The sequence below is a fragment of the Mesoplodon densirostris genome, chromosome 19, assembly GCF_025265405.1.
Source record: "Mesoplodon densirostris isolate mMesDen1 chromosome 19, mMesDen1 primary haplotype, whole genome shotgun sequence".
NCBI classification, from domain to species: domain Eukaryota; kingdom Metazoa; phylum Chordata; class Mammalia; order Artiodactyla; family Ziphiidae; genus Mesoplodon; species Mesoplodon densirostris.
In genome coordinates this window covers 52,278,922-52,294,465 of record NC_082679.1, presented here as the reverse complement: position 1 = coordinate 52,294,465, position 15,544 = coordinate 52,278,922, and the positions used below count along the sequence as shown (strand labels likewise).

Here is a 15,544-nt window from a genome sequence, read left to right as displayed (position 1 = left end):
TCTGCACTTGAACAAGATTCCCAGGTGATTCGTATGCACATCACAGTTTGAGAAGAACTGCTGTAATAATTTAGGCATGGCTTGAGATCCTGCAGTGTGATAATCGCAGTGGTGATGGGAAAGCAAAACCAACTCAGAGGAATTATGCTTGATGAATTAGCAAACCCCGGGGCCTGTAAGGATGTGGGGAGCTGAAAGACAGACTGCAGTGGAAAATTCCTTGGAGGTCGTAAACTCAAGGGACTGAGAAGGGAGTAGTCCTATTGAAAGAAACAAAGAAGGTGGAATGGGCTTTTGGACTGAGAATAAAGATGCAAATTTTAGTGTCTAACATGCAGAATTTGAGGAGACAATGAGAAAAACAAGTGAAAATGTCTGGCAAATGGTTGGCAGTGGGGGGATGATCAGGCTTAGGAAGCAGCTTAGGGGTCAAGGGTAGGGGTGATGGTGAGACTATGCTGACTGGGGTTCCAGGAGAGATGAGAGCACAAAGACTATGACCGATGTTTAAGGCAAACCCAGAATATCTCCTCCCGATGGCTGGCAATACCTGTAATCCACAGTTAATGTCCTTGGTGTCAAAGGAATAGTTGACCAGGGAGGCCTCTCCCCTTAGTATTATCTCATAGGTGGGTCCTCCTTCCACTTCACACAGAGCTTTAGCCTGTGCAATGATGTCACAGTGTCCATAGAAGGTGAACGATATCTGGCGGCTACTGTGTGGCCGCAGCACTCCACAGAGAGGCAAAATATCAAACACCTGCAGAGAAAGTCATTCCATATGAGAGTCTGCAAAGGGCGAGCTAAAGTTCAGCCAATTTACAGATTGATTCTTGACTTTACCTTGTTTGACTCCATGAAAGGTGACTAGCCTAGCACCCTGAAAGTACATGATGATAAGGCAGTAACAGTGCTCGGGCAAATTTAAATTTCTAACTTGGGGCAGGGGCTCAGTAAGAAGAATTGTATCAGATGACTCTAGGGCCCATGAGGTGTTACTTACTTCTTCTATCCCAATGGAAAACATTTCATCCCGTTCAAAGATCCATGGCAATTCCTGAAACTCCGCCTGGCTCTGGTTTGTGTCTATTCTTTCTGTTTCAGCAGAGTTCATTTTTAATCCCTGGGAATTAGAGGTGTGAGGAAAAACTTGCAAACATTCATAATTTGTCATCAATGTGCTCCTCCCCCTCGCTGATAGAAAAAGGAAGTATGTTGTATATATATTTAAAATAGCACGTTTTTTTCTCCTACGGAGAGAACTGGGGAGGTGTCCAAGATGTATGTACAAGGATGTTTACTTCAGTGTTTTCTGTAATAGCAAAATTTTGGAAGTAAACTAAATACCTGTCACTAGGGGATCACTTTAAATGAAGTGTGTGTGGTACTGCTATCCATGGAGGATAGCAGTGCATATTTATAAACCAGGGATGATGCGCACAACATATTACTGAGTAAAAAAGCAGTTCCATTTATGTAATATTACACAGGCCTATGTATCACACCTGCAAGTGTGAGTGTGTATAAGTTCACTCAGAGATCTGCATATGCAAACAGAGATATCTGGGAGGTTATTTGCTGAAAGTTTTCTATGAATGGTGGGATTTTGAGAATTTTTGCTTTCATTTTTCTGTATTCTTGAATTTTCTAGGATATCTTTCAAAATATATACAAAAGAAAAGAATTAACACTTAAAAGACAAGTGTTTTATATGCACACACATACTTATTCTAAAAAATGTGGAAAATACAGAAAGCTTCAAAGAAAGAAATACAAATCAATCATCAGATTATTCTGCAGATATATATGTCAGTGTGTATAGTGTGAGTATATATGTATATATATTTGTATTCTGATTTTTTCAGTTAACATTATAGCATGAATGATACCCTCCCATATGACTAAATATTCTTTACAAGCATCATTTAAAATACTTTAAAAAACAGAACATGTAGTATTTTTTACTTAATATATCAGAGATTGCTCCAAATCAGTAAAGAGAGAACTTTTTCATTTTCTAAAAAGGATTTCATAGTACTGCCTTGTGCAGATGTAATTTATTCGACCAGTCTCCTACTGGGGGAATTAAGTCATTCCCAATTTTTCTTGCTTTTACCAACAAAGCTGCAGTGTACAAGGATAGTTACACGTCTTTATGTAAATGTAAAGGTCTATCTGGAGAATAATATTCTAGCAGAGGAATTGTGCATTTTAAATTTTGATACACCTGCCAGATTGCATGTCACAGAGGCTACACCAATTCACACTCCTACCTACGAAGTGTGAAAATGCTTGCTTTCCCTGACTCTGCCAATACTGAGACAAACCTTATTTAAAAGATTTCATATTATCATGGACATACATATTATCATGGACATAATTTGCCTAATTTTTTGCTATTTCTAAACTGTTTTAACATACATCTTTGTACATACATCTTTGTATTTCTGATGATTTCCTTAGGCCATCATTCTAGGAGGAGAATTTAAGAGTATGAATTTGTAAACTCTCAGTCTCCTCTTTGTTTTTACTATGGAAGACAGTTCTCCTTTTGTAGCCTCTATCTAGGGGCTGGGAAGAGCACAAGATTGTCAAGGTTAGAGGTAAATGGCTTTTCCATTACAGAGAAAATCTATTTGCTGAGGTGTCTGGGTTCTCACTGAGGTGTTGGTTCTGTGGGTGTTTGGTTGGGAAGGAACCCAGAGAAAGATGTGCAGCCCACCCGCCCCAGGGAAAGGAAACCATACACCTGAGATGGCCATGATGGACACCTGTGCTTTCTTTTTTTTTTTTTTTTTTGCAGTACGCGGGCCTCTCACTGCTGTGGCCTCTCCCATTGCGGAGCACAGGCTCCAGACGCGCGGGCCCAGTGGCCATGGCTCACGGGCCCAGCTGCTCTGCAGCACGTGGGATCTTCCCGGACCGGGGAACGAACCCGTGTCCCCTGCATCGGCAGGCAGACTCTCAAGCACTGCGCCACCGGGGAAGCCCACCTGTGCTTTTTTGGTCTCTCTTTCTTCAGATCCAACTTCTTCATCCACAAGGATAGTCCTGGGGAGTTTAATGAAAATGTGGAGAATCACTCATTTGGCAACCATCACAACACAGTTTTCAGCTGCATGATGGCCCTGTCTTCCTCTCCGCTCTATGGTGCCCCAAAGAATAAGTGGGGTTCTCATTCAAGGGACACGTTTCTCAAGGGTCAGCTGGTCAGTGCTGTTACTACCTGCCCCCAAACGTGCAGTTTAGGGCATCAAACGCGTCCATTTTCCATAGGCCCCAACCCTTCTTTTCCTGGGCTATCAAGCCCTTGTCTGACTTACAGAAAGTTCTCAGAAGCTCTGGCAGTTCTTCAGACAACTTGGGTGTGTCCCCAGGGCCGGAACATTTTATTGTGAGAATATAACACATAGCCAATTGTCATATCCTTTTCTGCTTTCTACCCTTGACCTGATCCTGGCTTGGCAGATGGAGAGGGCAACATGATCAGAAGGGCTCAGTCCCTCAAGACTCAGGAGGCTATGATCCCCTGAGAGCAGAGATGACTTTCAACTCTGTATTCCAGATGCCCCCTCCAGGGCCTAACACAGAGAAGGCACTCATTAAACCGCTGGATGAATACATGAAAGACAAGTTTGAGAATGTAAGTCAGTGTAGAGAAAAGAATGCTATTTAAAGAAATCCATTCTGGCTTTGCCTTTGCACTTACTTAACAAAATCACTCAGATCCATCTCGGGGGACTCTATTGCTGGGACTGCTGCCGAGCTGACAGATGCCGAGGTTACTGGGATGGATTCCACCTGGGACAGTGGGGCACTGTAGGGCTTCCTTGGCCACGTCACAAACCTACAGAGGCATGGGGATGGAAGGAAAGAGTCACATCAGCTGTAGCAAGTCAGTGCCTGGGTAGGCTCTTGGTTTCTAAGGCCAAACTCCAAATCCTAGATGAGGCAGGTTGAGAAGGGACTGCCCTACACGCTCTCTTGTATTTACCTTCTTCAAATCATAACTGACGTTTCATTTTTTCCAAAAGTTTGCTGACCACCCCCTCGCAGTCTGGGTCCAGTGTCTTTCCTCTGAGAACCCACGGCCCCCGGGTTTCCCCTCTCACACTTGTTTTTCCCCTTCCTGCTAGACTGTGAGACCCCTGAGGACTTGTATCTAATACACCATCTAACGCAGTGCCTGGCCTGCAGGGGGCACTCAGCATGGCTAGGAATGAATGAGTCACCAGGGCTCCTGCTCCCAGATAACCAGAAAGCAGGATGAGGATGCGAGGCACTCGCTCTCTGGTCCTGTTAGTGAGGGCTCAGCCTTTGTGGGACCCTGCCTCCCATCATGCTTGCTCTGGGCGCCTGGACTGCTCCACCCTGGTCCTGGCCCTGCATTTGCTTTGCTGCCACTCCAATTCTCAGAGCAGAGGGCCGAGGGGGAAATTGGTGACTGCAACAGCTGGTGCTGAAGCCCTTATGTCCAGGTTTCACTGAATTGACGTCATAAAGGTCAAAGTGGTGGGGTTGCCCCCATTCTTCCTATTTCCCCAGGGTGCATGTGGCTTTTTTAGGGATTCCTCCCCTCCCCCATCTCAGGCCCCTTATATTAATTTCAACCCAATTTCACTTTGATATTCATTCTTTTTTTTTTTTTTTTTTTTGCGGTGCGGTACCTCTCACTGTTGTGGCCTCTCCCGTTGCGGAGCACAGGCTCCGGACGCGCAGGCTCAGCAGCCATGGCTCACGGGCCCAGCCGCTCTGTGGCATGTGGGATCTTCCCGGACCGGGGCACGAACCCGTGTCCCCTGCATCGGCAGGTGGACTCTCAACCACTGCGCCACCTGGGAAGCCCTGATATTCATTCTTGCCCCACATGCTCTCTACTTTTTCTCAGAGGCTCAGCAGAAATGTTATCTATTATATGAAGGTCCCACCACTCTCCCATCTTCCCATTTGAAGAACTTCTTCCTCCCTCTGAAGTTTCACAGCATTTCATGTGCACATCTTTTAGGATACTGTCCACTGTCTACCACGTACCTGAGTACCACTACCGGGTGTTCAACTACCAACTTCATGATTTCTGCCCTGTTGAGTATCATTTAATAAATCTATTTTATTGAGGTATAATTAACATACACTCATTTTAAACATACAGTTTGATGAGTTTTTGCAAATACATATATACCAGTGTAACCACTACCATATTAACATACAGAACACTTAAAAAGTTTACAGGCTTCCCTGATGACAGTGGTTAAAAGTCCGCCTGACAATGCAGGGGACATGGGTTCGAACCCTTGTCCAAGAAGATCCCACATGCCATGGAGCAACTAAGCCCGAGCATGACAACTACTGAGCCTGTGCTCTAGAGCTCGCGAGCCACAACTACTGAAGCCCGGGTGCCTGGAGCCCATGCTCCACAACAAGAGAAGCCACCATGATGAGAAGCCTGCGCGCTGCAACGAAGAGCAGCCCCCGCTCACCACAACTAGAGAAAGCCCGCGTGCAGCAACAAAGACCCAACACAGCCAAAAATAAATAAATAAAATAAATAAATAAAAAACATTAAAAAAAGAGCAATTTATTTGAAAAAAAAAGTTTATCATCTTAAAAAGTTCCCTTGTAGCTGGAGGAATCAGACTCTCTGACTTCAGACTATACTACAAAGCTACAGTAATCAAGACAATATGGTACTGGCATAAAAACAGAAATATAGATCAAGGGAACAGGATAGAGAGCCCAGAGATAAACCCATGCACCTATGGTCAACTAATCTATGACAAAGGAGGCAAGGATATACAATGGAGAAAAGACAGTCTCTTCAATAAGTGGTGCTGGGAAAACTGGACAGCTACATGTAAAAGAATGAAATTAGAACACTCCCTAACACCATATACAAAAATAAACTCAAAATGGATTAGAGACCTAAATGTTAGACTGGGCACTATAAAACTCTTAGAGGAAAACATAGGAAGAACACTCTTTGACATAAATCACAGCCAGATCTTTTTTGATCCACCTCCTAGAATAATGGAAATAAAAACAAAAATAAACAAATGGGACCTAATGAAACTTAAAAGCTTTTGCACAGTAAAGGAAACCATAAACAAGACGAAAAGACAACCCTCAGAATGGGAGAAAATATTTGGAAACGAATCAACGGACAAAGGATTAATCTCCAAAATATATAAACAGCTCATGCAGCTCAATATTAAAAAAACAACCCAATCAAAAAATGGGCGGAAGACCTAAATAGACATTTCTCCAAAGAAGACATACAGATGGCTAAGAGGTACATGAAAAGCTGCTCAACATCACTAATTGTTAGAGAAACGCAAATCAAAACTACAATGAGGTGTCACCTCACACCAGTTAGAATGGGCATCATCAGAAAATCTACAAACAACAAATGCTGGAGAGGGTGTGGAGAAAAGGGAACCCTCTTGCCCTGTTGGTGGGAATGTAAATTGATACAGCCACTATGGAGAACAGTATGGAGGTTCCTTAAAAATCTAAAAATAGAATTACCGTATGATCCAGCAATCCCACTACTGGGCATATACCCAGAGAAAACCATAATTCAAAAAGACACATGCACCCCAATGTTCATTGCAGCACTATTTAAAATAGCCAGGTCATGGAAGTAACCTAAATGCCCATCGACAGACAAATGGATAAAGAAGATGTGGTACATAGATACAATGGAATATTACTCAGCCATAAAAAGGAACGAAATTGGGTCATTTGTAGAGACGTGGATGGATCTAGAGACTGTCATACAGAGTGAAGTAAGTCAGAAAGAGAAAAACAAATATCGTATATTAATGCATATATGTGGAATCTAGAAAAATGGTACAGATGAACCGGTTTGCAGGGCAGAAATAGAGACACAGATGTAGAGAACAAACGTATGGACACCAAGGGGGGAAAGCAGTGGGGGGTGGGGGTGGGGGTGTGATGAATTGGGCAATTGGGATTGACATGTATACACTGATGTGTATAAAATTGATGACTAATAAGAACCTCCTGTATAAAAAAATAAAATTAAATTAAAAAAATAAAATAAACACACACACACACACACACACAAAAGTTCCCTTGTGCCCCTACCAGTCAATTCCTCCCCCTCCCCCACCCCTGGCTCCAGACAAACACTCATCTGCTTTCTATCACTATAGATTAAGCTATGCCTACAGTTTCATATAAGTGGAATCCTAAGTATGTACTCTTTTGTGTTTGACTTCTTTTGCTCAATATAGTATTTCTGAGAATCATCTATATTGTAGCAAAGAGCAGTAGTCTCTTCTTTTTTTTTTTTAACACTGAGAAGTATTCCATAGTATGGATGATGACTAGTGTGTTTAATCATCTTCTTGTTGATGGACACCTTGGCTTTTTCCAGCTTTTAATAATACGAATAAAGTTGCTAAGAACAATTGTGTAGAAGTCTTTGTGTGGACATATGTTTTCATTCCTCTTAGGTAAATTCTGAGGAAGGGAAATGTTGGATTGTATAGTATTTGTATAACATTATAGGAAACTGTCAGTTTTCCAAAGTGGCTTTACACCAATTTACACTACCACCCACAGTGATGAGAGTTCCGGTTGGTCCACATCCTCACCCACACTTGGTATTCAGTCTTTTAAATTATAACTATTCAAATGATTATGTAGTGATAGCACATTGTGGTGTTAATCAGTAGGCTTATTTTAAAGGAAAATTTTATATCATTACTATAAATTAAAAACCAGTTTTATCTACCATATTTAGGAAAATCAATATGATGGGAAAAATTAATGTTATTATTTTCTTGCCTGGTGAAGACTCTGTGCTGACTCCCGCTTGCTCTTTTTAAGAAGTGAGATCAGTTCAGCTTCCCCTTGTGGAATCACTGGGCCAGCACCATCTAAGAACTGCGAGCTCTTGGAGGGCAGGGTCCAAGGTATTCCCTCTTTACAGCTCACATAGGCCAGGGTCTTATACATAGGGCATGAGCTCAATATCTGAGCATCTGATTGAATGGATGGATGGATGGCTGAATGAGAACAGGTAAGCAGCATGCAGGGTAATTTGGCTATTCTGCACCTCCACCTCTACCCCATCCCCACCTGGGATGGCCTCAGAGAAGAGTAGAAAAGCTCTTTTCATCTTCTCGCACAAACTTCCATTTGGCTTCTTCCAGGTCAGGTGCCTCTAGTTCACATCATCTTAGGCTGAAATCACACCATTCTGGGCAGAGGACACAGGGGCTGGGTGCTGGGAAGCTCATTAAAGATTCCTGAACCTCATCCTTGGATAATTCTGATTTGGCAGGTCTCACGTAGGGCCCAGGAGTTAGGTTTTTAACAGTCTTCCCAGGTAATTCTACTGCACAGCCAAATTTAGGACCCGCCATGGGTAGGAAGGGCCAGAGGACAGCTATGGGCTGGAGGTGGTAATTAATGTGGGGCATTCACTCAGCCTTACCAGCTAGGGACACAGAATATCAGCAGAGGATGATTCGGAGCACTTATTAACTCACCCCAGGGCAGCAGAGACACCTGGGGAGACTCTGCCAGATCACTGCCCCACATAACAGCACTCTCATCCAACATTTGCACCCCCCTGGGATGTTGTGCTGAAGGAAAAAAAAAAAAGCACATGGGGAATATCTGAAAAAGGAAAAATTCTAAGCTGTAGAGTGTCTTCAGACCTGAGGAAGAACAACACCTCAGCTGACAGTGATACCTGGACAATGGGGAAGCGAGAGGTCTTCTGGAAACAAAGGAAACCAGTAAAGCAGCCCAGCTGCTAATAGGCGGCAGACAGCGAAACCTTCACCATAACGAAGGCTTTAACTTATCAGTAAAATGGAAAACCTGCTCCAAAGAACTGAAATAGAACGTTGGTAGAGTTTTTTGGATCAGATTTTATTTTACTCTCAGGAACAGATGATTACTTTCCTGTTATGCTAACCCAAACGGGATTAGATTCAGTTATTTTTAAAAGAATGCGTAGCAAACAAGGAAAATCAATACTGCTCCAGTTCCAGAGCTGCCCATATCAGAATCACAGGAGGAGCTAGCAAAGAAACCCTCCCTTAAGCTGTGACAGAACTGCGTGAATGTCAGACACACTGCCCATCAGTCACAGTGGTTTGGGCTCAGCAGTTACCCTCCCCATAGTTTATTTTCAATTCTTGGGTAAGGATCAATACAATCTTTTGTGTTACAAATTAAAAGAAGTCCACCACTCTTGTTTCCTGGTCTCCCTTCACTGGAAGCAGTGTTGCACCAAAATAAAACCCCGAAGAACAGGCTTGTGTTTCAGTTAATGTTGTGTGTTGTGTTTCAGACCACACTTGGAGATGGAATGGTGTATGTCGCACATCTGCTGAATTCTCTGCAGTGCAGCCAAAGTCTCAAAAAAAGACGGGGGCAGCCTTGTAGTAAACACTTTTAATCCGTTGATTCATTGCACCTGGATTCTGGGAGTATCCATACAGAGGGTGCAAATGGCCGCTGGCTGGATTAAAAAGGTCCTTCAGGTGTGTTTTGTTTGGCTCATATGTTGTTTAATATTTTTTTGAAATTACTGACAGCAGCAGATGCTGTTGGTGCACAGACCAGGTCCCCTTCACTAAGACGATGCACCCATCCCCTAGGTGCTGTGGGTGTTGGCTGCACCTTTCTCTGGAGCACTGCCCTGGCTCAGCAGGAGCTGCCTCACCCACCCTGAGCTGCCTGGGAGCTGTTTTTCACCCCCTACAGTCTGAGTGACTTGAGTCTCAGCTACTCCGTGTGTCCCACCAACTTCCACCTCAGCACGGATGGCCAGGTGGAAGCATTCTGGGACATAATAAAGGGCTAAGGCAGGCTGTCTTCCATGTGTGTATGCCTGCAGTTCGCTCCTCTTGTTCATGTGGCAGAGCTGGAACGTGCTGATGGGGAAGGCGCTGAGCCAGTCCCATCTGTTTCATCTGTCATTTGCTTCCCAGTGTGGGAAGATCAGTAACTGTAAGACCACAAATATGGAAAAGTGGCTGGAACTTTGTGTTTGTGCTCAGAGAGGCTTAAGAATTTGCCTACTTTTAACATGATTTAAAGTGATGATTCTAATCTGCCCCCTTTAGAAGCGGGAACTGCTATCTAATCTGGAGGAGGCTTATGATGTGTAGAGTCAGAGGAAGGGAGGGAGGGGAAAGAGGTAGAGAGAGAGGGGTTTAAGAGAATTAGAGAAGCAGAGGTTAGATAGCTGAGAGGAAGAATGGCAATGTAAAAAACCACCTGGTAAGATCTAACAAGTAAAGATGTGTAGTTTGCTTAATGTGGCACACAGATTAAAAATTAAAAGCAATGGAAGTAGGAGGTGTAACTGTAGGAGAAAATATCTCGACAATGAAATCAGTCATACTGAATAGCACACATTCATAACCTTGAACTGCTGAAACTCAAACTGGACCTCTGAACCATGCTAAGACCATTGATAGGAGACCAGTGGCTGCTGTGGGTCATTTTCTCATTTTGGTATCCAAATAGGGGGAGGGTGGGGAGCAGGAGGCTTGACCCTGAAGGGCCTTGTAAGCCTCACTAAGGGGTTGGCTTTATCCTCAGGGAAATGGAGAGTCTTCCCAAAGGTTTTAAACGGGGAAGTGAAATGATCTGAAAGTTCACTTGGGCTGCAGAAGGGAGCATGGATTACAAGGGGACAACCCTAGAATGACCAAAACTCTGAACCATGCTGTAAACAGCGATGGAAAGCATAACCTAATGGGATGTTCTCTGTTTTTTATTATTAAAAAAAAATCAGGAAGCCAACATAGAAAACAGTGTTAGAAATCCAGAAAAAAGATAATGGCAGCCTTGGTCAAGGAGGTCAAAGGGGAGATGGAGATGGAGTGGGAAGTTCCAGTGCATATTAGCAGGTGGAATGGCAGGACCATGGCCCTGGGGTGAAGAGCCCATCCTGAGAGACCACAGCCCAAGGTCTATCCCCATGACCGCCACCTCCCCAGCCTGTCCATGAGCAAGGCTGAGTGGCTGGCTAGCCAGAAGGGATGGAAATAAGAGAACAGTGGAGCAGAGAGTAGGGGCCACCACCATCACTCGGTCGCCTATGCTCCCCCTACATTTGCTGTTTGTGCTTGTCAACTTCCCGTGCCCAATGCCAGGAGGAAGAGGTGTGCGAAAACAGTACAAATAAAGTGGCAGGAGGAGGATCGGCACCTCTCCTGTCCCTGTGGCTGCTATAGGCCCCTGTCCTGCCATGCCTGCCTCCACTGCTGGAGGGCCCTGACTCCCACCTACCGCTTCTCTAGTCTTCTTCTTCTCCATCCTCCTCCTCATCATCATCACTGTCAACATCACTGTCATCACCATCATCTGCTTCCATTTGGCACGCACACGCTTCCTCACATGGAAAGCAGCCTGCCTTAGCTCTTTATTATATCCCAGAATGCTTCCAACTGGCCACCCGTACTGGAAGTTGGTGGGATATAACTGAGCAGCTGAGACTCAAGTTACTCAGACTGTAGGGGGTGAAAACCGTATTTTTAAAGGTTCTCAAAAGGAAATGCAGTTGGAGCTTTTAGAACAATGGTTCTCACTGCAGCTGTCCATTGGAACCACCTGTGGAACGTTAAGAACAACTTCCCAACGTCCAAAACTATAAGAAATAAATGTTTACCGTTTTAAGCCACCCAGTCTCTGGTATTTGTTATAGCAGCCCGAACAGACTAAGACAGGCCCTAATAAAGTAACTGCAGCCAACAATTATTCATCACTTACTCTCTACCAGGTATTATATTAAGCACTTACTAAGGACTGCCTAGTTAAATCTTCACCACAGCTTGATGAGGTAGGTCCTATGATGGTCTCAGTCTTCAGATGACAAAACTCAGAAAGCAAGTAAGTGGCTGAGCTAAGTTAGCCTGGCTCCAAATCTCATGCTCTTAACAGCTTTACTGGACAGTCTACCTGGTCAACAAGAGAAGGCTTCTCCTTGGTTACTTCATGCCATGCCATGCCCAAGGCAGTGACTCATAAAGTAGTTTTTTTTCATCCTAAAAGTAATTGGAAGCCACAACATAAGGAACACACAATGTATTGTCTAGAAGCTTTCTTTGGAAGAAAAGGGACCCATCCTGATTGTATCTAGATAAGGAAAAGCAAGACACAGTCGACCTTGTCCCTGAAGTGACTTCCTACAGAGAGTTTTGCTGCAAGGTGAGTAGTAGAGGGATGTGCCCAGAATTTACCTTGAAGCTCTCCAGAGGGATTTCCGTGAGAAATGACCACTTTTATAAAAGTTCCAGAAGGTGTCTCCACTGCTACATGCTCTTAGAAAGGCTGCCGAACAGGTGGGCTGTGAAATCTCCCTTATAATCAGCTTCAAAGCTCTTCAGAAATATTTTCAAAACAGGACAGTTTTTAAAGTCAATTTCTTTTAAAGTCTGGCCTTCAGTAGACAGAGCTAGCTTGGGGGGGGATTAATTAATACAAACATGTGGATAAATCAGATCACTATACAAAGCAAGCAGACATCATCCTAACTCAGGTTCAGATATGCATTGATAACTTTCCACTGATTTCTTTAGAAGCCAGCTTAGTTCACAGTGAATATCTAAAAGCCGGATGCCCTCCACTGAATTCTGAGACATTGGGAAGATGCCTTAAAAAGAATGAATCTTATAATAAGGTAGCTAGAGTTCTTCTATAATAACATAAAAGCCGTATAAGAAGTTTTATAACACTCAAAATTGAAATGAAAAACAGCCCAATTCATTTCTCTAGGGGGTAACAAATATCTCAGGAAATTGGACTAAACTGAACTGCAAATAGAAGCAGACTATATTATCCCTGACATGGTGATCACTTTTAAGTTCAATATGAAGAGAGTGAAAGGTCTGCCTCTTCTTGGATTTAAGTCACTTGCAGGCTCACTACAAAGACAGGAACTTGTTTCTGGAAGCTCAGACTTGAGACATGGTGTGCAGCCCTCCCATTAGTCCCAGAGGCTAATTTGATCTCCTGGTCAGATAAATTAACTGGCCTATCACAGCAGGAGAGGAGATTCTAGATGGATGGGCTATGGGAGGCCTGGGTGATGGAGGGCCTGGGGGGCCTCCAGGGGCATCAGCATGGAGGATAAGCAGGTCTGCTGGGGGTCAACTTCACACTGTTCTCTTTCATAAGGGGCTTCAAATTTACCAATAAGGTTACATTTATAATGGGGGTGATAAGACGTGGATGTTCAATTCATTATTATTCTTAAGCTATGCACGTGTGTTATACACACTTTTGCTTGCATGATGTAATTTCACAATAAAACAAGAGTGGATGTCAAGGAACACTGTGGAGTGAGAAAGGGCCTCAACTCGGTAATGAAATCATCACTGAACTTCCAGAGAGACAGTTTCAGCTAAGTGAGGGGCCAAAAGCCAGCTTAAGACAAATTAGGGAGTGAAAGGGGTGACTAGTGTATTGTTTTCTTCTGTTTCCTTGTACAGAGATGGTGATGATGCAAGAGGATTAAGAGAAGGGCTATCAAAGATGCGGAGCACTTGTACCAGGGGCAAAGGTCTAGAGAGCTTGGTGGTAGTAAGAGAGAAGGGAAGTTATTGATGGAGAGAAGCATGATGGAAAGTCTGGCCTTGAAAAGCAGCAGATGTTGGGGGGAAGGAGATGAGATGATGAAAGCGGGAGCCTGAAGAAAAGCAGTCTCTGGTGTAGGCCAGGGGAAACCAGAGGGAAGCAAGCTGCCTAGCAGAGTGTGGTGGGAATCTGGGAGGGAGGGATGGCGAGAGCTACATCCTCTGAGTAAGAGGATGGCTAGGAGCTGAAAGGAAGGACCGATCCAGGAAACACCTGTGAGGAAAAACTGGTGGGATGTACCGACCAACTGGGTACTGAGGAGAGAAGAAGAACCTATGAAAGATGACACAAAACCAGACAGGCTAGGGGGCTGGGCACAGCCTTGGGATTGTTCATGATCAACTATCAGTGAGTGACACATTGCTTTCCAAAGTGATTGTGTCAATTTACCCGCCCACTAGCAATGTATGTGCTTCCAACCTCCACACCCTCAACATTTGATACAGTCGTGTTTAATTTTATCTAATTTTGTGGGTGTGCAATGGTGTCTAGTTGTTGTTTTAATTTCCATTTTCAAGATTACTAATGAGATGGAACATCTTTTTATATCCTTATTGGCCATTCATATTTCCTCTTCTGTGAAACAACCACTCATTTCCTCCCATTTAAAAATTGAATTACATGTTTTTTCCTTCAAAGGCATACTTTATATATTATGTACTCTAATAATTTGAAGGTAATGTGTATGCTGAAACCTTCTTTCAGTTTGTGACTTGTCTTTTAATTCTTTTTATGGTGTCTTTTCATGAATAAAAGTTCTCAAATTTAAGGCAGAAATTATGAACAGTTTCTTCATGGTTTTGTGCTTTTATCTTGTTAAAGAAATTTCCCCTTATTCAGAGACCATCAAGGCATCATCCTACATTTTCTTCACATTTAAAAATTTGACTTTCACATTTATATCTTTAACCCATATGGAATTAATTTTTTGTATAGTGTGAGTTTAGGGATCCATTTAGGCTTTTTTTTTTTTCTATATAGATACTGGATTGTCCCTAGATCATTCACTGAATATGTCATTCCTTCTCCTTTGTTTTACAGTTTCATCTCTGTTATGTTTCCATACATGCATGGGTCTGTTTCTGGACTCTGTTCTGTTCTTTAGTCCATTGGCCCATCTGTGCACCAATACCACACTTTTTTTTTTTTTTTTTTTTTTTTTTTTTTTTTTTTTGCGGTATGCGGGCCTCTCACTGTTGTGGCCTCCCCCGTTGCGGAGCACAGGCTCCGGACGCGCAGGCTCAGCGGCCATGGCTCACGGGCCCAGCCGCTCCGCGGCATATGGGATCCTCCCAGACCGGGGCACGAACCCGTATCCCCTGCATCGGCAGGCGGACTCTCAACCACTTGCGCCACCAGGGAGGCCCTCACACTTTTAACATTATTATATTTTCACAATAATGTGATATTCAGTAGAGAAAGACCTCCCAGTCTGGAGGGGCCTGACTAGTCTCATCCCTTTGTTCTTTCATATATAGTTTAGAATCAACATGTTGGGATTTTGATTAGAAGTGCATTGAAGCTATAGATAATTTTGGGGACAAATAACATCTTTAAAAAATTGAGTCTTTTAAATCAAAGAACATAGTATGTCTCACTTTTATTTAGGTCTTCTTTAATGATTTTTAATAAAATTACTTTATACATAGAGATTTTTGCAGTTTTTTGTTAGATTTATTCCTAAATACATTTAAAAATTTGCATTCTCTTTTTTATTTGTTGCTGCTACACAGAAATGCAATTGGCCTTTATAACTCATACTCTTCCATCATCCTCACTAAATTCTTTTGCTAATTCTAATAATCTGCTTGTAGATTATTTGAGTTTTCTATATAGATAATCATAACATGGCAGTTTCATTTCTTCCTTCCAAATCTAGTCCCTTTTATTTATTTTTGTATCTTCCTGCAATAGCTAG

The 15,544-nt window shown here is 43.1% G+C and overlaps 1 protein-coding gene across 1 annotated transcript in view; it reads right to left on the bottom strand.

The window, feature by feature from the left end:
* HYDIN (HYDIN axonemal central pair apparatus protein) overlaps positions 1-15,544 on the bottom strand; it is a 445,256-nt gene that overhangs the window by 139,326 nt on the left and 290,386 nt on the right. The window contains exons 25-28 of the mRNA XM_060083501.1: positions 3,710-3,847; positions 2,994-3,051; positions 1,004-1,123; positions 551-760 (exon numbers count right to left, since the gene is read on the bottom strand). Coding sequence (XP_059939484.1) covers positions 551-760; positions 1,004-1,123; positions 2,994-3,051; positions 3,710-3,847 — 526 coding nt within the window. The remainder of the gene's footprint in view (positions 1-550; positions 761-1,003; positions 1,124-2,993; positions 3,052-3,709; positions 3,848-15,544) is intronic.